Source organism: Hevea brasiliensis, chromosome 11 (assembly GCF_030052815.1).
Source record: "Hevea brasiliensis isolate MT/VB/25A 57/8 chromosome 11, ASM3005281v1, whole genome shotgun sequence".
NCBI lineage: Eukaryota > Viridiplantae > Streptophyta > Magnoliopsida > Malpighiales > Euphorbiaceae > Hevea > Hevea brasiliensis.
Window position 1 is genome coordinate 69,687,430 of NC_079503.1, and position 24,511 is coordinate 69,711,940.

The following is a 24,511-nucleotide window of genomic DNA, read 5'->3' on the forward strand; positions in this document are numbered from 1 at the left end:
AGATATCCTACATCACAACCACAAGGTAGAAAATTCATTTACAACAGCTCATAACCGTATGATATATCCACGCGCTTCATTTTGTTAAAATTGGTATTGTGATGCACATTGTTGTTTAAGAGTTAATAAAGAGCACATCAGGCTGTAACAAAGATTTCCTCCATCACAATTGCAAGATGGAAATTTTATTTACATCAGATCTTAACTGTATGATATATGTGTACATCATTCTATTTAAATTGATATTCTATTGCACATTTGCTGTTTACTTGTTAACAAAGCAATTGCACAAAAGAACTTGATATGGCTCATTTTATGTGTTTTCACCTAATCTTCCATCACTACAAGGAAAGTGGTGGTTCAGCTGCATCATACAGATTGAGTCAAATCAGGGCTTTAGCTTATCTGAAACAGTGCTTCCAGTGCAGAGGTTTTGTCAGCATTTATTTCTTGTAAGGATTGATTATGGACCAGATATAAGCATTACAATATCAATGTTATCAGACATTGATTATTTTTCAATGTTGCTCTGAATGGTGAATTAGTTTTAATGATTCATAATTATCAGAACTTCAAGTAAGTCAAGATCCTGCATGCATCGACTTCAATAGACTTGAACCTAGTATCAGGATTAGCTCTGAAAGGACTCACGTAATCTCATTCTTCACTTATGAACTGAAAATAGCTGCTTTGGTAGGTTCTTTGGCAACCTTAATGGAACGCGCCATTCTTCCATACTGAAATAAGTGAATACATGCATCCTTGAGCTTTCTGTCAATTAGTGACAATTCTGTATCCTTTTTGGGTAAAAATGGAACATGCTTATAGATTTTTTAATTTGTTGAAATTGTTAGATCCATTGTAAACAAGCTTGGGCATGAAAAAACTACAAAGATAAAGATTATTGGTAATGTGGAAGTGAAAAAGAGTTTATATGGACAACTTGTGCTTAGTAGTGGAGTGTTGTCTGGTTTGGATGAGCAGCTAGCTTTGGAAGCAAGAAAAGCAGGTAAATCCTAAACCTGGGTTGATTTTTACATATTTGCCAATAATATTCATTTTTTCACTGCAGAAGATTGGATACTAAAGGAGTCTGTTCTTGCTTTCTGGATCAGTTTCTGCTGAGAAACAAAAGATAGCTGAGGAGGTTGCATCAATTCTAAAGTTGAGTGTTCAGATTGATACTAGCTCAACTGAAAGGTTAGTCCACGTCTCTTATTTTTTTTTTCCACTTTTCATTCAATATCTTCACAACTTATCTACTACTAAATCTTTTGTGGTGCACAAAATTCAGAAATTACAGACAATGAGTAATAATTTGCCTGGGCATTTTTTTATTATTTTTAATATTGTTCATCTAAGATTTTGAGCAATTTATTAGTATTCTCTGAGCTGCTGGACAGTGGTGTCTGCTTAACTAACAAATAGTTGAGCTTTTCAGTGTTTGTTAGTAATCAATGGCATTAGTGTTGACATCGCCGTGCTCTGTGAAGAAGGAATAAGATTTTCAGGACATGGCTTGTGATATCATATAGCAGGAATATGCTAGTAACAATATTCATTTATTTATTTACTTATTTGTATATTTTTTATATTATTATATTTTGGTTTTCATTGGTTTCTTCATGTTTATGCGTGACATTTAAATCGTAAATTACAAGCATGTTTGACAAAAGAGTTTTGACAAGAGAAAACAAAGAGATAAAAAGTTCAGCCAAAAGGGCTCATTTTCTGGTTATGCAACCAGGAAAATAAACTACTAGTGATTGGTTTTGTTAATGTATGAAATCTGCCTATGACCTGATTAATGCACCCTTACTTATAAAATGTTACTACAAAAGGTCTTGACTGTAAAATCCTAATAGAAGAAGGTTTTGAACTTAAATCCAAATAGATTAGGTCATGACCAAAATAACAGTCATAGATTTAAGCTGCTTCTATAGCATGAATGATGATGTGCTACACTAATGTGAACATTAAAAGTAATTCAAAACTTGGCTCCTGGATCACTGTTGCATTTCAATTTTTATAACCCATTTGCCTTTCCAAAGCCTAATTTGATTTGATATATTGAGGTTTTTGCAGCCTAGTGAAGATTGTAGCTGCATTGCGTGCTGGTGCAGAGTATGTTGGAGTATCTGTAAACAATTGTGTCCTTGTTGCCGGAAGCCAATCTGGAGTGGCTGCAGCTGGGCAAATTGGCATGCCCTGTGTTGTCCTCCGGAGTAGGTAAATGCTTGCTTCTTATTTTGTTATTGCCAATTTCTGAGGTAACTTTTATATTTTTCTGGTCTACTCACTAGCATTTTTGTTAGTGAATAATATACCATGCATCATGGGCTAGGCCATTATATCATTAATTAATAGAATGGCCCACTTTAAATCACTTGAGAGTTGAAAATCTGAACACCAATTGTCCTACTCACATACATATTTGCATACACGTGTGCACGTACATGCATAAACATGTTTTGTGTGACTGTCTATTTTTATATATCATTTTTTCTTAATGCGATTAGTAATAAACTAGAAGACAAGATGTGAGGAATCTTATTGAGAACAATTTGTGATGTGCAATAACAGCTAGTTTTGGTTCTCCAAGAGGATAATAGTGGATTGAGGGGAGGCAAATACCCTTAATTTATCTATGATATATATAAACTATTTGTATACTGAGCTTTGTGCCATAAATTCTATATATTTAAAATTGAAAATTTAGTGTTTGAAATATATATATATATATATATATATATATATATATAGAAAGAGATGATTCTCCTTAATTTCAATTAGTCTGTACATGGGTATATATATACAATTGATTCCTATAATTGTGTTCTACTAATTAGGATGAAATCCTAAATAGGAATACGGAATACAGAATATAGAGAGAAATAATATAGTGATTGACTTTCCATAACACTCCCCCTCAAGTTGGAGCATAGATGTTAATCATGCCAACTTGTCACAAATGTAGTCAATTATAGCTCCATTCCGAGCTTTTGTGAAAATACCTCCTAATTGCTCGCCAGTTTTGATGTGTCCTGTTGAGATGATCTGTTGTTGAATCTTTTCACTAACAAAGTGACAATCAATCTCAATATGTTTGGTCCGCTCATGAAATACCGGATTAGAAGCAATATGGAGAGCAGTTTGATTATCACACCACAATTTTGCAGGCAGGGAGGTCTTAAAACCTGTCTTATCTAGTAATTGAAGTATCCACATTACCTCACATACTGATTGTGCCATGGCTCTGTATTCGGATTCAGCACTAGATCGAGAAACTACATTCTGCTTCTTGCTTCTCCAAGACACCAAATTTCCTCCGACAAAAACGCAATATCCAGTAGTTGACCTCCTGTCAACCTTAGATCCAGCCTAGTCGGCATCTGAAAAACATTCAACATTCAAATGCCTATGATTATCATATAACAAACCTCTTCCTAGAGCGCCCTTCAGATAACACAAGATATGTCCCAAGGCTTCCCAATGAGCAACAGTTGGGGAAGATATAAACTGACTTACCACACTAACGGCATAAGCAATGTCAGGACGAGTGACTGTAAGGTAGTTCAATTTACCTACCAATCTCCTGTATCTCTTTGGATCTTCAAACAACTCGCTATCCCCTACTAACATTTGTAAATTTGGAGTAATTGGTGCACTACAAGGCTTAGCACCTAATTTTTCTGTTTCTGTCAATAAATCGAAGACATATTTTCTTTGAGATAAGAAAATACCCTTCTTACTTTTCATAACTTCAATACCCAAGAAATACTTTAACAATTCTAAGTCTTTGGTCTGAAACTGGGTTTGGAGGAAGGTTTTAAGAGATGAAATACCTACAGAGTCACTCCCAGTGATGACAATGTCATCCACATGGACTACCAGGAGAATTAAACCATCCTCAGGTTGCCTATAAAATACTGAGTGATCACACTTACTCTTTTGCATACCAAATTCCTACACTGTTTCACTGAATCTCCCAAATCAGGCCCTAGGACTTTGTTTCAAGCTATAAAGAAACTTCCGAAGCCTACAAACTTTACCCAACTCCCCCTGAGCAACAAATCCAGGTGGTTGCTTCATATACACCTCCTCCTGAAGATCACCATGAAGGAAAGCATTTTTGATATCCAATTGGTGCAGGGGCCAATCATATGTAGCTGCTAAAGAGATAAACAAGCGAACAGAAGTAGGTTTAGCTGCAGGAGAAAAAGTGTCAGAGTAATCAACCCCATATGTCTGAGCATGTCCTTTTGTTACAAGGCGTGCTTTTAACCTAGCCACAGAATCATCAGAATTTACCTTTACTTTAAATACCCATTTGCAACCAATAGCTTTCTTACCAGTGGGCAAAGGTAACAGTTCCCATGTATCATTAGCATCTAAAGCCTCCATTTCCTCTTTCATAGCAGCACACCAGCCAGGATGAGACAGTGCCTCACTAACAATATTAGGGATAGGAATAGAATCTAAAGAAGTAACAAAACACCGAGAACAAGAAGACAATTGATTATAAAAAACAAAAGAAGAGATAGGGTAAGTACATTAACGTTTACCTTTACGAAGAGCAATGGGTAAGTCTAGATCAGAGTCATGATCAGTATGAGGTACAGGATCTCCCAACGAAGTAGCTGGTGGAGGATCTGAGTCAGAAATCTTTAATCTCCTAGAATAAACATGAACAACGGGAGGTCGAGTAGGTCTAGAGACAGAAGGAACAGACTGTGGGAGAGGACTAGACTTTGGTTGGACAGTATATATTAAGAGATCATCCTCCTCCCCCTGACTTTCATACACATATGATTGAGGAAAAAATGGAGTGGATTCAAAAAATGTGACATCTGCAGAAACAAAATAACGATTAAGAGTAGGAGAGAAACAGCGGTACCCTTTTTGCAGCTTGGAGTACCCAAGGAAAACACATTTGATAGACTTTGGATCCAATTTAGTAACCTGTGGACGAACATCACGCACAAAACAGGTACAACAAAAAATACGGGGTTCAACAGGGAACAAAGATTTTGTAGGAAACAAAACAGTATAAGGAATATCCCCATTCAGGATAGAAGACGGCATACGATTGATCAAAAAACATGCCGTAGAAACTGCATCCGCCCAAAAGTGTTTAGGAATTTTCATAAAAAAAAGAAGAGCATGAGTTACCTTAAGAAGATGCCGATTTTTTCTTTGGGCCACGCCATTTTGGGATAGGGTATCCACACAGGAAGACTGATGAAGAATGCCATTTTGTGTCATATAAAACTGAAATTGAGTTGAAAAGTATTATTTGGCATTGTCACTTCTTAATATGCGCTCATAAATATTAAATTGAGTTTTGATTTCATTACAAAAGGCACAAAAGATAGAAAACAACTTAGAACGATTCTTCATTAAATATAACCAGGTAACACGAGAGTAATCATCAACAAAAGTAACAAAATAACGAAATCCAGTTTTAGAAGTAACAGAACAAGGACCCCAAACATCAGAATGAACTAACTCAAAAGGGGATGAAGCTCGTTTATTGACTCTAGACACAGAAGGCAAATGACGATGTTTTGCAAACTGACACGACTCGCATTCTAGTACTGATAAAGACTGAAACTGAGGACACTGCTTCTTCATGGTAGACAAAGAAAGATGGCCCAATCTACAATGAGCTTCAAGAGGTGTTAAAGTACTGGAGCAAACAAGTGACCGCGGTACATGATTTTCCAGAAGGTAGAGACCACCTGACTCACGTCCTCTACCAATAATCTGCTTCGCCGTAAGATCCTGAAATAAACACTAGTCAGGAAAAAAGGAAACAGAACAATTTAAGGAACGAGTAAGTTTACTAACAGAAAGTAGATTAAAAGAGAATTTTGGTAGACACAAAACAGATGACAAAGAAATTAACGAAGTCGGGTTCGCAGTTCCAGAACCCATGACACAAGAAGTAGAACCATCAGCTAAAGTAACAGTAGAGGAAGTGAGATTAGACTGAAAAGCAGATAGAAGACTAGAATTACCTGTCATGTGATCTGTCACATCAGAATCAATAACCCATTTGGATGAGGAAGACCCAAGGCATGTAGTGGATTTACCTGATTCAGCAATTGCAGTGACAGGGGAACTGGTAGGCTTTAGAGATGCTTGATACTGGGAAAACTGTGCAAAATCCTCTGCAGATACAAAAATAGTTTTGTCAGAGGAAGTTACTGTAGAATCCTCTGCTACCATATTTGCCATCTGTGATCGCTGATTTTTCTTCTGAAGTTGCGGACAATTATATTTTGTATGGTCAGGCTCACGGCAATAATAACAAATGACTCATCTTGCGTCCTGATTAGGACTAGCCTCTCCATTACGCTGATTACTTCTGTTGCCTGTAATTCTTCCTCTACTTCTATTACCCTGTTGTCCATTTGGATTACGGCTAATAAGAGCACTACTGGCAGGCTGTGAAGATTGGGTACTCTCTGTACGAAGGACCCGTGTGAACGTTTCATGCAGAGAGGAAATCTCAGAACTGGAGAGAATCTGAGATTTAGTAGTCTCATACTCTGAAGGAAGGCCTGCCAGAAAACTCATAATAGCCAGTTGCTCCCGTTGGACCTGCTGAACTTTCACATCAGGACTAAAAGGCAACAATACATTAAGTTCCTCATATACCCGTTTAAAATCCATAAAATAAGCCGTTGGAGACTTATCCTCTTTCTCAGCATGGTAGAATGCCTTACAAACATCATAAATACGGGAGATATTCCCTTTACCAGAATACAGAAAATCTAAGTAATCCATCAATTTCTTAACAAATTCACAGTGATTAATTAAACTAATTACTTCACTGTGAATCGAGTTTCGAAACTGCAAAAATAATAGAACATCCTCCCTTAGCCAAATTTGTCGTGTATCATCCGTAGATGGATCTTTAGCAAGATGATCATCCTTATCAATGTTATGAAAATAGACCCTAACAGTGTTACTCCATTCCAGGTAATTCGAACCATTAAGTTTGTGTTACTCCATCCTTATTGTCTGCCATTGTTGAGACAAAGAAAACTGACCGAAACGCTAATCCAAAGTGCTTACAGCAGCAAAATAACCCAATTTCACAAATCAAGCAAATACCGAAATAGGATCTGAGAGCCAAACCTCAGAAGTCCTTTAATGGTGTACTAGATCAGGCAACAACACACAGTGGTGGAATGAGGGGGTTGAGGCGACGCCGACGATGTTGATCGGAGTCAAAATGGCGCGTCGGCGGCCAAGGTCTCTCCTGAGCTGGGTGGTGAGAACAAATAGTCACCCTAGATAGATGACCTGTTCTGATACCATGTAGAAAGAGATGATTCTCCTTAATTTCAATTAATCTGTTCATGGGTATATATATACAATTGATTCCTATAATTGTGTTATACTAATTAGGAAGAAATCCTAAATAGGAATACGGAATACAAAATATACAGAGAAATAATATAGTGATTGACTTTCCATAACAATATATATATATTTTATCAAATGGCTGCTATATATATTTTTCCCCCTAGTTTGTTTTTCAATTCTTTAATAAAGTGTTAAGTACAAAAATTGCTTATTATTGGGTTAGTTACTGTGTAACCCTTATAGTTTGAAACTGTGAAATTTGCTTTGACCCAGTGAGTGCTGACGACTATCAACATCGGTCCATGAGTTGAGCTTGAGGTTGCCTCCACTAAAATGAAGCCAATTTGGCGTGGCTTCCTCTTGCTTTATATTTTCTTCATTTTACTTGTTTTTCCTTGATATGGGACACCAACCCTTCCCCTTTAAGTCTAACTGGACTAAACTCAAGTTTAATGGTCCTGAAGAACGAATTGATTTTCATTAATTTTTATTGAGTAAATACACATGTATTTATATACAAAGTTATTCTACATTAATTAGGAAACTACATTCAATAGGAATCCTTATATGACTAGAAATGCTCACTATACAGGACTCTACAAGGATGACAACTCTATAACACTCCCCCTCAAGTTGTAGCTTAGATGTTAATCGTGCCCAACTTGCTACATATGTAGTCAACCCGAGCTCTATTTAGAGCTTTTGTAAAAATATCTCCTAACTGCTCTCTAGTTTTGACATGTCCTGCAGAGATGTTTTTTTGTTGAATTTTTTCATGAACAAAGTGACATTCAATTTTAATATGTTTAGTCTATTCATCAAATACAGTATTAGATGCAATATGGAAAGCGGCTTAATTATCACACATAATTGTGCGGGCAAAGAGATCTTAAGGCTAATCTCATTTTATAACTGAAGTATCCATATTATCTCACGCACTGATTGAGCCATAGCTCTATACTTTGATTAAGCACTAGATCGAGAAACTACACTCCGTTTCTTACTTTTTCAAGACACCAAATTACTTCCAACAAATGCCCATGATTACTAGATAATAAGCCTCTCCCTGGAGCTTCCTTCAAATAACACAAGATTTGTTCCAAAGCTTCCCAATGAGTAACAGTTGGGAAAGACATAAATTGACTCACCACATTAACTAAATATGCAATATCAAGACGAGTTATTGTAAGGTAGTTTAATTTACCTACCAGCCTCTTATACTTTTCTGGATATTTAAACAACTTACCATCCCCTGCTACAAGTTGCAAAATTGGGGTCATTGGTGTACTGCAAGTCGTAGCATCTAATTTCCCTATTTCTGCCAAAAGTTCAAGAATATACTTTCGTGAGATAGGAATATACATTTCTTACTTCTCATAACCTTAGTACTCAAGAAATACTTTAGTAGGCCCAATTCTTTTGTCAGAAACTAGGTCTGAATGAAGGTTTTAAGGGATGAAATACTTGCAGTTCACTCTCACTGATAACAATATCATTCACATTTACTACTAGCAAAATTAGGCTAGCTCTAGACTGCTTATGAAATATTGAATGATTGCATTTACACTTTTGCATTCCAAACTCCTATACCGCATCATTGAATATCCCAAACCAAACCCGAGAATTTTGTTTCAAGCCATAAAGAGACTTTCAAAGTTTGCAAACTTTACCCAACTTCCCCTGAGCAACAAACCTAGGTGGTTGCTCCATATACACCCCCTCTTGAAAATCATCATGAAGGAAAGTGTTTTTGATATCTAACTAGTACAAAGGCCAATCATATGTAGCTACTGGAGAGATAAACAATGGAATAAAATCCAATTTAGCTACAGGAGAAAAAGTGTCAGAGTAATCAACTCCATATGTCTGAGCATATCCTTTGGTTACAAGGCGGGCTTTTAATCAAGCCACAAAACTATCAAGATTCACTTTTAAATGTAAACACCCATTTGCAACCAATAGTTTTCTTCCCAGTGGGCAAAGGTACCATTTTTCATGTACCATTAGTGTTTAAAGCCTCTATTTCCTCTTTCATAGCAGCACACCAGCCAGGATGAGCTAATGCCTCAACAACAGTTTTAGAAATAGAGATAGAGTCTAAATAGCTAATAAAACACTGAGAAAAAGAAGACAAATTATTGTAAGAAATAAAAGAGGAAATAGGTAAGTGCATGTACGTTTACCTTTACGAAGAGTAATAGGAAGATTTAGGTTAGATTCAAGATCAGTTGTGGGAACAGGATCTTTAGACGAAGAAGTTGGTAGAGGGTCTGAGTCAGTGTTCTCCACTCTCCTGGAATAAACATGAATAATAGGAGGTCGAACTATTGCTGGTGCCGAAGGACCATGAGACTGGGGAGAGCTGGACATTGATTGAAAAGTATATATTAAGAGATCATCCTCATCCCCTTGATTTTCATACATAGGAGTTTGGGGAAAAAATAAACTAGACTTAAAAAACGTAACATATGCAGACACAACATAACAATGAGAAAAGCACCTGTACCTTTTTTGGAGCTGAGACTATCCAAGAAAGACACATTTAAGAGATTTTGGATCTAATTTGGTAACCTGTGTACGGACATCACGCACAAAGCAAGTACAAACAAAACTACGGGATTCAATAGGAAACAAAGATTTAGAGGGAAATAAAATAGTATAAGGAATGTCTCCGTCAAGAATAGAATATAGCATACGATTGATAAAAAAACATGCCGTAGATACTGCATCAGCCCAAAATTGTTTTGGGATCTTCATTTGGAAAAGAAGAGCTTGAGCTATCTCAAGAAGATATTGATTTTTTCTTTCAGCAACACCATTCTGGTATGGTATATCAACACAAAAGATTTGATGGAGAATGCCGTCTTATGTCATATAAGACTGAAAGATGTTCTTTAGCATTATCACTTTTCAACATACATACAGAAACATTAAACTGGGTTTAATTTCAGTGCAAAACGCACAGAAGATAGAAAATAATTCATAATGATTCTTCATTAAATATAACTAAGTAACACGAGAGTAATCATCAACAAAAGTGACAAAATACCTAAATCCAGTTTTAGAAGTAATGGAATAAGGACCTTAAACATCAGAATGGACTAACTAGGTGTAGAAGGTAAACGATGGTGCTTAGCAAATTGACATGACTCATACTTAAGAACTGGCAAAGATTGAAATTGAAGACATAACTTCTTCAACGTAGCCAAGGAAGGATGGCCTAGTCGACAATGAACTTTGAGAGGAGTTAAGACACTGGAGCAAGCAAGAGTCCGTGGTACATGTTTATCCAGGATGTAGAGACCACCGGACTTATATCATAACCAATAATCTGCTTCGTGGTACATGTTTATCTAGGATGTAGAGACCACCAGACTGATATCATAACCAATAATCTGCTTCGTCATAAGATCCTGAAATAAATAATACTCAACTCAACTCAACTCAGCATTTATCTCAAAATTTTATTGGGGTCGGCTTTATGTATTTTCTTTCTCCACTCTAAACGATTTTGGGTTAAATCCTCGGAAATATATAATGCTTCTAGGTTATGTTGTACCACTCTTCTCCAAGTCAGTTTAGGTCTACCCCTTCTTTTCTTTCTATCCTCTAACCCAATGTGCTCTACTTGTCTAACTGGAGCCTCCGTATGTCTACGCTTCACATGCCCAAATCACCTCAATCTCACTTCTCTCAACTTATCCTCAGTTGGTACCACTCCTACATTTTCTCTAATACTCTCATTATGAACTTTATTTAGTCTAGTATGGCCATTCATCCACCTTAACATTCTCATCTCCGCAACTCTTATTTTAGAGACATACGACTCCTTCATTGCCCAACACTTACTAACATATAACATGGTTGGACGTATGGCTGTACAGCAAAATTTTCTTTTCAACTTATTGAGAATCTTACGATCACATAAAACTCTTGTGGCACATCTCCACTTCAACCATCCAGCTTTAATTCTATGACTAACATCCTCTTACATCTCCCATCTACTTGAAGGATTGAGCCGAGATATTTAAAGTGATTACTTTGGGGCAATACCACTCTATCCAAACTAACTCCTTCCCTATCACCAGTTCGGTTTTTACTGAACTTGCAATGCATGTTTTCTGTTTTCGTTCTACTTAACTTAAAGCCCTTTGATTCTAAAGTACTTCTCCAAAGCTCTAGCTTTCTATTGATTTCTTCTCGCGTCTTATCTATCAGAACTATATCATTCGCAGACATCATGCATCAAGGGATACTTTCTTATATATGTTTCGTCAGTTCATCTAGAACTAATGTAAAAAGGTACGGATTTACAGCTGAACCTTGGTGTAATCCAACTGAGATAGGAAAATCTCTTGTGTCCCCTCCCACTGTGCGCACAATAGTAGTTGCTCCTTCATACTTATCTTTCAACACTTGTATGTACCTAATAGATACCCTCTTTTGTTCTAAAACTCTCCATAAGACATATCTTGAAACACTATCATAAGCCTTCTCCAAATTGATAAAAATCATGTGTAGATCTTTCTTCACATCTCTATATTTTTCCATCAAGCTTCTAATAAGAAAGATCGCTTCCATAATTAGAAAAAAAGAAACCGAACAATGTAAGGCACGAGTAAGTTTACTAAAGGAAAGTAAATTAAAAGAAAACTTGTGTCGGCATAAAATAGATGACAAAGAAATAGACGATGTTGGATTTGCAGTACTAGAACTCATGACACAAGAAGTCGGACCATTTGCTGAAGTAACAATAGAGAAGGAGGTGGGATGAGACTGAAAAGCAGATAAAAGACTAGAATTACCTGTTATATGATTTGTAGCACTAGAATCAATAACCTAGTTGGATGAGGATGACACAAGGCATGTGGTGGATTTACTTGACTCAGCTATAGCAGTGACAGGGGAATTGGAAGACTTTAGAGATGCTTGATACTGGAAAACTGTGCATATTCCTTTGCAGATATTAAGACAATTTTCTCAGAGGAGGAAGTAACAGTAGACTCACCTGCTGCCACGTTTGTCATCTGAGACTGCTGATTTCTCCTCTGAAGTTTCAAACAATTGTATTTTGTATGACCAGTAATAACAAATGATTCCCTTAGTCTTGATTGAAATTGGCTTCCCTATTACGCTGATTACTTCTATTGCTTGGATTTCCTCCTTTATTTCCTCCTGTACTACTCTGTTGTCCGTTTGTATTTTGACTAACAAGAGCACTACTAGTAGGTTGTGAATATTGGGTACTTTTTATGTGAAGGACACGTGCAAATGTATCATGCAGAGAGGAAATCTTAAAATTAGATAGGATTTGAGATTTAGCAGTCTCATATTCTGAAGAAAGACCTGCAAGAAAACTCATAACTACTATTTGCTCTCATTGAGCTTATTGAACTTTCACATCAGGATTAAAAGGCAACAAAACATTAAGCACTTCATATACTCTCTTGAACTCCATAAAATAAGCTGTGAGAGACTTATCCAGTTTCTTAGCATGGTAGAATGCTTTGCACACGTCATAAATACGGGAAATATTTCATTTACCAGAATACAAAAAATCTAGGTAATCCATCAATTCCTTAATGAATTCACAGTGATTAATTAAACTGATTACCTCACTATGAATCGAATTCCGAAGTTGCAAGAACAACCAAGCATTCTCTATGAGCCAAGCTTGCTTCGTATCATCATTGGGTGGATCATTAGTCAGGTGATCATCCTTATTAATGTTTCGTAAATAGACCCTAACATTCTTACTTCACTATAGGTAATTTGAACCATTAAGTTTGTGTTATGTGATCTTAGTCATCATCGGAATGACATCAGAAACAATGGCCTTATTGCCTGCCATTAGTAAATAATAATTTAACACACCCAACTATAGCCACTAAACCAAATATCCACAATTTTTTTTTTTGAACTCAATATCACTGTCCAAACCTTAGTAAAGCAAATACCCAAAACTCAATAAATTCGCAACACACAATAGTACTTAGAGAGTTCTAGAAAACAGAACCTGGAATTTGTTTTTCTTCACACAAGATTGCCCGAAGGGGAAAAGTGACTCAAAACCCTAGAGCACTTAACAACACACCCTAGACCAAACAACCACCACCTTGCCTGAAATCTGATTCTCAAATCTAAAACTAATAGCCCACCGGCTTTGATTCCATGAAGAACGAATTGATTTTCATTAATTTCAATTGAGTAAATACACAGGTATTTATATACAGAGTTATTCTACACTAATCAGGAAACCTACACTCAATAGGAATCCTTATATGACTAGAAATACTCACTATACAGGACTCTACAAGGATGACAACTCTATAACAGGTCCAGTTATCACTTGACTGCATGTAGTAGCCCATCTAGAGTTTGGTCTCTTCTTTTTTCAGTTTGGCTTTATGGGTCATTCTTTCTACTAACCCGTGGATCCACCTGAGTCTGTTTAGCTTATTGTGGCATTGCCCTCCATGCTTTTTGGGTCCCAGATTGTAGCCTGCTTTAGTACCATATTACTAAGTTGAATTGAACAAGTGGAGGTATTCTGAGTGAGCCAAAGTAAGAGTCCATGAAGAGTGCGATAGATTTACTTGGGCTTGGACCAAACATTGCTAAAAGGTTAGAATTAACCAATTAATTAGCTAGCGCTCCACCCTTATAAGTCCTTTGAATTCCTTACTTTTTTCCAATGTGGGATTCGGCGCTCCCCCTCAAGTGGCAATTGTTTTAGTTGACACTTGAAACCTTGAATTTTGATGTAGCGACAACACTGAAAACCTTAACACCTGAAATGAATCGGACCAGATCATTGCTAAAAGTTTAGAACAAACCAATTATTTAGCTAGCCTTCTACCATTATAAGTACTTTGAATTCCTTATTCTTTTTCAATGTGGGACTCTTGACAGAAATATTACAAATTGAATTGTAAACTAGTTGATTATTTCTATTGAAACCCTACTAAGTTTTTTCTTCCCTTCAATTTTGGCTAATTCTTTCGTAGAATTTTACAAATGAAGTGTTTAGAGTCAGACCAATTTTATTTTCAATTTGTATTGTCACAATTGATGAGAGGCTTAAGTTTCATTTGTAGTTAGTGAACTCATCATTGAATTTCAGCATGATCATTAAACTTGAATTTGTAATAGAATAATCAATTAATTTTATTTTATTTCAATATTATCATTCTTGACCGTTCTTATAGAGATTCGGCCAAACTTTTTGACATACTAGTATTTGTTTATTAATTCTAGTTCTATGTTGAAAAGGAAAAGGGGGGGGGGGTTGGGGGGGGGGGGTGTTTGGTAAGGGCGCGCGACTGGCTCTAAGACCTTGTTAATAACAAATTATTGTTGGAATCCCTTGATTTTAGGGATACAGATTGTTAGGCAATAATTGTATTTTTTCTATTGTGATTTAGTTTCCTATTTAGTTCTGATTCTTTGTGCATAAATAGGAACCTTGTACATCATTTTTTATGATTAAGAAATACACAAAAAATTCCCTCAAATATCCGTTTCTTTCATCATGGTATTAAAGCATTCGATTCATTAGGGCGGGCTTGAGTACTATTCATTTGGCACTGTTCACTTGCACCGTTCAGCAGTACTGTTCATACGCACTGTTCACAGTACGTGGACCTTTTTTCGGTTTTTTTAACTATTCCTCATGTATTGTGCCTCTACCTAACCCTTGTCTTCTTGACCACAAGTAAATATGTCTAAAACAGTAGATTACTTTAAAGGAACAAATGATGTTGGGATTTTTTCCAATGAAGATGGGATTTTTTCCAATGAAGAAGTTCAATCCCTAAGATGTTTGTTGTTTCGGCTTGAATCTCAATCTTCCACATTTGTCTCTTCTAATTTTGTCAAATCAGGTAATGTTTTCCTTGTCATCTCAATAAATGTTGGGTTATAGGTTCTAGAGCAAAAAAACATTTGATGGATTCTTCAAATAAATTCTCTACCTATTTTATATGCTAAGGAAAAGAAAAAGTCCGTATAGCGAATGGTTCCTTTACCACAATTTCTAGTACAGGTTTTATTGCATGCACTCTCAATATAAGTCTTAATTAATTTTTTTATGTTCTTAGCTTTCCTATTAATCTTTTATCTATCAGTTCCATCACCTAAGCCCTTAATTGCAAAATTGAATTTTTTTCCTACTCATTACATATTTCAGAATTTGAAAACAGGGACAACGATTGATAATGGTAGATTGTGAGATGGTCTCTATCTGTTAGATGACGGATGTAGTTTCTCAAATCTTGGAGTAAAATAGGCTTTGTTTGGAAAGTTTATGAGTGCTAATGAAGAGATTATCCAATGGCATAGGAGATTAGGACATCCATCTTTTTTTACTCTAGAAAGGTAATCTTAATTTGTTTAAGAATTGCAACTTAGACTAACTAGTTTGTGATTCTTGTGAATTTGCTAAACACACTAGACAGTCTTATTCTTCCATAAATAATAAAAGTTTAATCTCTTTTATGACTATTCATTCTAATGCGTGGAGACCTACTCAAATAATTTCTTTGTCTGATTATAGATAGCTAGTCACTTTTATTAATTGTTACACTAGGTTGACATGAGTCTATTTGATGAAAGTAAAATGTGAAGTGTTTTCTTGCTTTCAGAAGTTTCACAAAATGATTTGCACACAGTTTGATGCTAAAGTTAAAATTTTAAGAAATGATAATGGCACAAAACATGTTAATGTTGTTTTTCGTGCTTTTTTAGATTCAAATGGTATAGTGCGTCAAACTATTTGTGTCAATACTAATGAACAAAATGGAGTATTTGAAAGAAAAAAAAAAAGACATTTATTGGAGGTGGCTCTATCTTTTATGTTTACTGTTAATCTTCTTACACCTTATTGGGGGGATGTAGTAGAATGCCTTTAAAAACAGTAAACTTTAAAAATCCTTTAGAGGTTTTACTATATTATAATTCTTATACTGTCCTTTCAAAGATTTTTGGATGCTGTTTAGTCTGCAAAACAAATTTTGAGAAGTTAGAACTTAGAGCTCTTAAATGTGTATTTGTAGGATATCTGGTACTCAAAAGGACTATAAATATTATCATCCTCCTACTAGAAAATAATTTGTCAGTATGGATGTTACTTTTAGAGAATCTGAGTCTTATTTGCCTGTAAAGTGACCTCTTTATAGTATGTTTGGATGGAGTGAGAGAAGATTTTATAGAGTAAGATAAGGTAAGATAATGGGAGGTAAGGTAGCGAAACCTTCCCAACCCACTAATTTGGTAGGTTGAAAAAGTGAGAGTTTTAGTGAAACCTCCAAAAACCTTAACTACTTTAAAAAATCTTCCTCCCAAACAAATATAATACTTTAAAAACCAATTCCTTACCTCCAAAAATTCTCCCAAACAAGCTATTAGGGGGAGCATAAGGATTCATAACCGGGCTATTAGGCTTCAAGGGAGACTATTAGGCTTGGGTCACACCTTATTAATAAGCCATGTAAATAGAACCTAGTTGCTCACCTCCTCAAACTGCAGGGAGATTGGGTAGATTGGATTTGAGAACCTATATGCATAAGAATAAGACAGATACAATCATTGGGTTTGATTCAATTGATTAACCAACATCCCTAGAATTAGTTCCTGAAGAATGTAGCGAGTCTTCTTTAATTCCTGATGATTCTAATTATGTTTCTGAGTTTAACTCTAATTTTACTATTGATGATCTCGATGTTCCCATTTATAGGAGTATTGTTGAGAGGTTATTTAGGCTTTGCCTATGGAGAGTAGCTTTCAGCTCATAGAGCGGGGTTGTTACTCATTGTAGAGAGGGTTTTTATTAATTGTTGAAAATTTAGCTCTGTCCATTGATGAGGAGTTCTTAACCATTACAACTTCATTGTTAATTTTAGTTTTATATTGAAAAGGGCTTAAGAACTTCCTACTGGGTCAGCAATCAAAAAATGGCAAATTTCTCCAAGAATCTGACAATACTGAACTTATTAGAATGAAATCAAATTGAGTGAATTTTCTGTTCCACATTGAATCTTGGTGATTGTATTGATGCAACTTATACGTCAAATTAAAACTACTTAGTGTATAGGGCACTAAAACCATAAATCAATTTTTTTGAAAAAAAAAAAGTTGAGTGGAGGGATAGTTCACTTTGACATTTTTAAATTATTTATGGTTCAAACTTTAGGGTTTTAAATGGTATGGGTAATACTTCAATTGATTAATCCCATACTTATATGTCTCTTTGGTTCCTAACTCTTCAAATTTTGTTTTGCTTTTATGCTTGTTCTAATCATACCGCGTACAGTTTGACGTCTAGAGCTGAGTTCCCTTCAGCGAAAGCTGTAATGGATGGTTTTGGAGGTGCAGACCTGACTATTTCAAAACTACGGCAGAAGCTATGTTGATGAGGTAGATTCAAATGCTTTTAGTTGTGATCATGTCTGACCTGCAATTTTTCTGTTTCCGTAGCTTAATATTCAATCAGGCTTGGGGAGGATTGTTTCTCTGATGATTGTTTTGTGTATACATATCTATTTCTCCTTAGACTATTTTACATTACATCGATATCAACACAGAACAAAATCCTGTTCAATTATCAAAGCATTTGGAGACTTTTGTCTGAGTTAAAATGCCGAGTTTCTGGTGTTTGAAAGAATGCTAAAAATCTTTTGGAGTTGTAATTTCTTTGCAGTTTTTTTTTTTCTTTTTTTTGTTGTTTATCTTGATTTTAATCTGTTAATAGACAAAGTCGTTTTCTTGATTTTTGTTTTTGGCTTTTGCTTCACTTGCTTAAGTGCAAACTTAACGCTAAACAGGATTCTCATTGCTTTCCCAAAAGAAGGATCCCAAGTAGCAGCAATATGGTCACAGGCAGCAATGCAGCAGCATATAGGACGTTAAGTTTCATGGGGCTGTGACCTTTGAGAAGGTGTGGAAAGAATTGAGCAGCTTTGTAATCTTGTTACGACTTCAAGAGAACAATTTTCCTTTTAGAGAGAATTAGTTCTATCAGCAAAGCAAATGCGTATTCATTATTTTTAATTAGTGTTTTAATATAATAATTATCATAATGTATGCATGACAAATTTATAATTTTTATTTTTTAATTTAATTTTTAATTACAATAAATTTTTATTATTTAATTTAATTTAAATAAATTTTTATCTGTTATAATAATAAAATTTTTAATTAATTTATGATGTAATTAATCAAAATACTTATTTAATTCTTTTTATACATATATTTAGTAATAAAATTATTTCATTTGAAAAATAATTTAAAATTTATGAAATTTTATATTTTATTTTATAATTTATGTAAATTAATATTTATTTTTATAGATTGCACAAAGTATATTTGACTAATGAGAAAATAATATTATTTTAAAAATATATAAATATAATATTTTTTATTATTATTATAATAAAAAATATATTAAATTATTAATAATGAATTGAATTAATTAATTTTAATAATAATAAAATATATAATATTTTATTATATTATTTTCTAAATTTAAATTTTTTTAATTTGATATATTTTTTATAAAATAATTTTTGCATAAAAATGTTATCATTTTACATAAATTTGTGATATAAAATAGATATATTTTATATAGTTTTTACTAATATAATAAATAACTTTATATATTTTTATAAAATAATTTTTTCATCAAAATGTTATCGTTTTACATAAAATTTGTGATATAAAATATATATTTTTTATATTTTTTTAATAATATAATAAATATTAAAAATATATATTATTTTTCAAAAATAGATCTTATAATTTAGATATTGTAACTTTTTTTTATTTGGAGTTAAATTTTTGAAATAATCATATTTGTAATTTATTTTTGAAATAATTATATTGAAAATTAATGATAATAAAATATAAATAATCGAAATATTTGTTATAATTATATTCGATATATAATTATAATAAAAAAATATATTAACAAGTTTAAGAGATATTAAGTAAAAATTTTATAAAAAAATTAATAATTAAATAGATATTAATTAAATATATTTAAATAAATAACTTTTGAGAATGGTAGCTAATAACTTTTAAAAGAAATAATAAAAAAATAGAGTAAATCAAAAAAAGATTTGAGATCACTTAGAGAGAAGAGTATTTAATATTGTAGATCATTATTTTGTGATGAATATATATATTAAGGCTGTGGAAAATCCGATTATGAAAAATTATATAACTGTAAGATGTAATTGAGGGTATGGAGCTGAATTATTAATTCCGTGGCATGATATTGAAAAAAAAATAATAATATATTTTTTTGGGAAATAAATTTAATTAAATTTAAATAATTTTTTTTTGTTTAAATTTAATATGGGTAGTTTTTAAATGTACCTACTAAACTTAATTAGGTCTCATGGGCCTAAGAAAGTCTAGTTATGAATTTTAAATAGGGTCAATTTAATTTATTTTTTGAAAATTAAAATAAGAAAATATTTTTTCTCTCTCTCTCTCCCATAAAAACTCTCTCTCCCCCTTTGGCCCCACTCTCTTTCTCACTCTCTATTGGTGTTACCCTATTTCCCTCTCTTTCTATTAGTTTAAACACGTCACCCATATCCCAGTTTCACATAAATTTCTCAATCCCAGTTGTTTAAGTTATTTGAACCTGATGAGAATCAAGCTACATCCACGCCAAAGGATTTCATCCAAGGTCCAATTACTAGAGTTAGAGCTAAATCACTTCAGAATTTAATTTGTGAAATCTTAAGGAGTAAGGATTATAAGATGGAATGGTATGAAGAAAATTATAAAGGAATAAATTTGGTGAAAATTAAGCTTGGAAGTGACCAGGTGTCATATGGAGCATTAGGTTACATGGAATAACTTGTGGACATGCATGCACCAGATCCAACCCATGTACATGCATCTGTTCCACGCACATAAAGAGTGAAATATGCTGCTGGCACCTTTTTGAAGGAATATTCCTTGCTGTTATAACTACATCTCTTTTGAACTTAAATGCCCTTATTGCTGCTGTATTAAATTTACTTTTTGTTGGGAGTTTTTAGTCTTTTGATAGATTAATTTTTGTTTGGACTTAAATCTCATTGTAGCTGTTGCTAAAGTAAGGATATTTTTGTCTTTAGCTTTAGAGCTAAGAGACTATAAATACAAGTGTAATGAGAGAGGTGGAGCACACACCTTGAATATTAATGAAAGATTATTTCTGCTCCATTAGGGAGTAAATTGGCTGTTGCCTTTGTTCTTATGAAGCTCATTAACTTGCTGAGATTTCTATCTTGCAAGGTTTAATGTGCATAATATTATTGGTTTATTCATTCTCCATATGAATTAGGTCAAGAATCTCATTTCTGATATTTTCTTTGAATTACACAGCAATCTGATTGTGCAGGTTCAAATAATCAAATTCATACATCTTGATTTGGTGCTTTCCATATTGTTCATTTAATTCTTGAATGTGGGTTTTCAAGTTACCAATTACTTAAGGGTTTACATCAGTTTTGGTATCAGAGCAAAGGGACGTCCAAACAAGGTAGATTCTCTGTTTGCTTCTTATTCTTTTTACTTACTTTGTGTTTGTTACCTTTTTCATATTTATTGTTTGGCTTTAGTTCCATATTTGCTTCTTCTTCTTCATCTTGCACCTGGTTCTTTCTTGCTAAACCTTGTTTTGCTTCTTATTGTGTTTTTGTTATTCACATTTTTGTTCATTGTATGCTTGACCGAAATTGGCTCTTGGGGTTTAATATGATCTGTTTGTTTAAAAATTTGTTTTGTTCAGTTTGTCTTAGGGTTTTGGGTTAATCAAGCCAAAGCCATTATTCTAGCTATCTATTTTGCTTCCTTCATTTTGATATCAAGCATGAGAGCTTATTTGGGCCATTGAGTTCAACTTACCTATTTGGCCTGAAATTGTACCAACATTATTTGGGTGTGTTTAAGACATTGGGTGTAAATTTTGGGGGTTGTTTGATATTGTTTACCTGCTGAACCAAAATTTTACGGCAGACTAGATCAAATTAAGTTCACATAGCAAATATACACAAAAATTATTGAAAATTTATAGGTTGTTTATACCCCATTTTAGTAGTTCTCAAATTAAATTTCAGCTTAAAATTCAATCGTTTGTATGGAGAACCAAAATTTTGCGACATACTAGATCAAATTAAGTTCACATAGCAATTATACCCAGAAATTCTTGAAAATTTACAGGGTGTTTATACCCCATTTCAGTAGTTTCCAAATTAAATTTCAGCTTAAAATTCAACCGTTTTGTGGGGAACCAAAATTTTGCTGCAGACACGATTAAATTTAGTTTACATAGTAAACCTGCCAAGAAAAGCTTGAAATTCTAACAGCAATTAGTTAGTATTGGGTTGCATCTGGCTACTCAATTTTAGATCAAAATGCACTCGTTTGCTTGGTGATCCCAAATTGATGCAATTCTTGGTGTATTATGTGAATTGCTGGCAGTTGTGATAAGTTGGTAGTAAACTTGGATATTTAAGCTTGATATTACTTCTTTAGGTTGTCTCTTTTCCAGCTTACTATTTTTTTATTTTGGTGTCTTCTTTCTTGATTCCTTATTGCATTACATTTTCATACTTGAGCTTTTCTTTTCTTGACTTCTTGAGTCACATTATTGCTTTCTTGATTACTCGTTTTGATTAGTCACGTGCAAGAATTTTATTGTGTGTTAAATTTTTGTGAGTACAATCTTGGTTTGAGCTACTTGAGTTTGATAAGAACTTGTGGACATAGCAAAAGAGGTAAAAGGCACAAAGTGGTGAGTTCATAAGAGGGGAAAAGCCTTATTGAGTTAAACACGAGTGGTGTCCCCTGTTGAGTGTAAACACGTAAGGGAGTGAGTGAGGTGTTTTCTTTACACTAACCATTTTCTTGCAGGCCTGAAAACATGTCTAGAAGGGGTGATGGTAGTGAGGGGGAAGGTGAAAATCCATTCTATATGCAGACTATCAGGCAACAATTTGAAAGAATGAATGTTATGTGCAATGGAATCATATATAGGTTGGAAAGATTGGAGCAAAGAGATCAAAATGAGAGAAGGCCAAATAGGAGGGATCTTGTACCTCGAGTAGTTGAATCTGATGAAGATGAGGTTGATAACTATGATTTTAAGGTTGAAAGACCTAGGAGGGGTAGGTATGAGAGAAGAGCTGAAGATAGGAGGAATGAGGATAGGAGGATAAGAAGAAAGGAAAGAGAGAGGAAAGAGAGAGGAATAGGGTAGATGACAATATCAAAAGTATTAAAATGAGCATCCCTTCTTTCCAAGGGAAAAATGATCCGAATGTGTATCTAGAATGGGAAAGGAAGGTAGAAGCTGTCTTTGATTTTCATCACTATTCAAAGGAGAAGAAAATAAAGTTAGTAGTAGTAGAATTTACTGATTATGCTTTGGTATGGTTGGATCAAGTGTTGATTAGTAGAAGGAGAAATTATGAGCAATCAATTGCAACCTGGGGTGAGATGAAAACTATAATGAGGAAGAGATTTGTTCCTAGTCATTACTATAGAGAGCTACATCAGAGGTTACAAAGATTGACTCAAGGTTCTAAAAGTGTTGAAGATTATCATAAAGAAATGGAAATTGCTATGATTAGAGCAAATGTGGAGGAGGATAGAGAAGCCACCATGGCTAGATTCTTAAATTGGCTAAACAAGGAGATTGCTCATATTGTTGAGTTACATCACTATGTTGAGTTGGAGGATATGGTCCACATGGCTATGAAGGTAGAAAGGAAACTTAAAAACAATTCAAAATTCGAAGGAAATGCAGGTACTTCTTCATCTTGGAAGTCTAACTGGAAGAAGGAGGATAGGGAAAAGGCTGTTAGCAAATATAAGAAAAATGACAAAAAGAAAAAGAAGGTGGAGAAGAAATTTATAGAAAGTAAAGGTGAAATGGTTTCTACCCTTAGTTGCTGATTCCACTAAGAAGAAAGACCAAAGGACCGTCTTCAAAACAAGCCAAGAAACTCCCTTGAACCTTCAACCCTTCACCTTGAAGATGGAGAACTCAAAATATAATTCCCAAGAAAGACAGCCAAGAACAAGACCAATTCACCTATGCTGATGAACAACCTTGAACATATAATAAAACTTAACAAATCAAGGCAAGAATTTGCTAAGAAAAATAGAGAGAGTTCTAAGAAGAACTTTGAAGCAAAGCTCCAGCAATTTTGCTCAAAAAAATTACCATATGAATTCTATCCCCAAAATGAAACAAAAGAAGGCAGAAATATGGGTTGGTGTATTCTGCCAAAACATTTCAACAACCATGGGACATGTGCAAGTCTTGGTTAATACACCAATCTCTCCTAAAAATAGATACAAAATTCAAACATTAATAGGAAGGTCAGATTTGGCTGGCTACAAATGAGAGACAATTTGAAAAGAGATGTTTTGTCTTGAAGCTAAAAGTAGTAACTTTGCATTTCCTATAAATAGTTGAAGCATGGCTGGAGCTCTTGGACAAAGTTATGGCTTCCAATCTTTGCAAAATGGTCAAAAGCATCTTCAAAAGGTTGGTGGAGATGGGCTGCTAATTGTGTTGCCACCTAGGCACTCCACCTGGGCACCACATTGGATGCCAACTAGGATGGACTTACTGACGTAACTGCCACATGTATGCCACCTTGGATGGATGGCACTTGGTCTCTTAGCTCCTTAAATATGAAAAGGAATGTACAGCAAGGTTGGCTTCCCTCTTCCAAGTCCAAACCAAATACTTGCAAGAGGTTGGACTTGGTGATGTGCTTATGCACCAAGCCTTGAAGCTTCTTAGCCATTGCCCTAGTTATTAGCCCTTGGTGTGGAATTGGTGCAACCAGTTCCTCATCAACCTCTCCCTCTTCGAAAGAATTCATCCTCGAATTGTCATCATCTGCATAGAAAGGAGCAAGATCAGTCACATTAAATGTAACACGTACACCATACTCACCTGGAAGTTTTACCTTATATGCATTGTCATTAATTCTCTCTAGCACTTCAAAAGGTCCATCACTCCTAGGCTGAAGTTTTGATTTCCTTTGTGTAGGAAACCTCTCCTTCCTCAAGTGAACCCATACAAGATCACCAGGTTGGAACACCATCTTCTTTCTCCCCTTGT

General features: G+C 34.5%; 1 protein-coding gene across 4 annotated transcripts in view; it reads left to right on the top strand.

Annotated features, from left to right (window-relative positions):
* LOC110668803 (CBBY-like protein) overlaps window positions 1-18,524 on the top strand; it is a 37,755-nt gene extending 19,231 nt beyond the window's left edge. Inside the window, exons 8-12 of one of the 4 annotated variants that reach the window (XM_021830173.2) lie at window positions 855-1,009; window positions 1,116-1,200; window positions 2,086-2,229; window positions 17,687-17,790; window positions 18,177-18,524. In XM_021830173.2, the coding sequence (XP_021685865.1) occupies window positions 855-1,009; window positions 1,116-1,200; window positions 2,086-2,229; window positions 17,687-17,786 (484 nt within the window). In that variant the 3' untranslated portion in view covers window positions 17,787-17,790; window positions 18,177-18,524. The remainder of the gene's footprint in view (window positions 1-854; window positions 1,010-1,115; window positions 1,201-2,085; window positions 2,230-17,686; window positions 17,791-18,176) is intronic. The other 3 variants (XM_021830174.2, XM_058130104.1, XM_058130105.1) reach the window with 3 other exon arrangements.
* The last annotated feature ends 5,987 nt before the right edge of the window (window positions 18,525-24,511 follow it).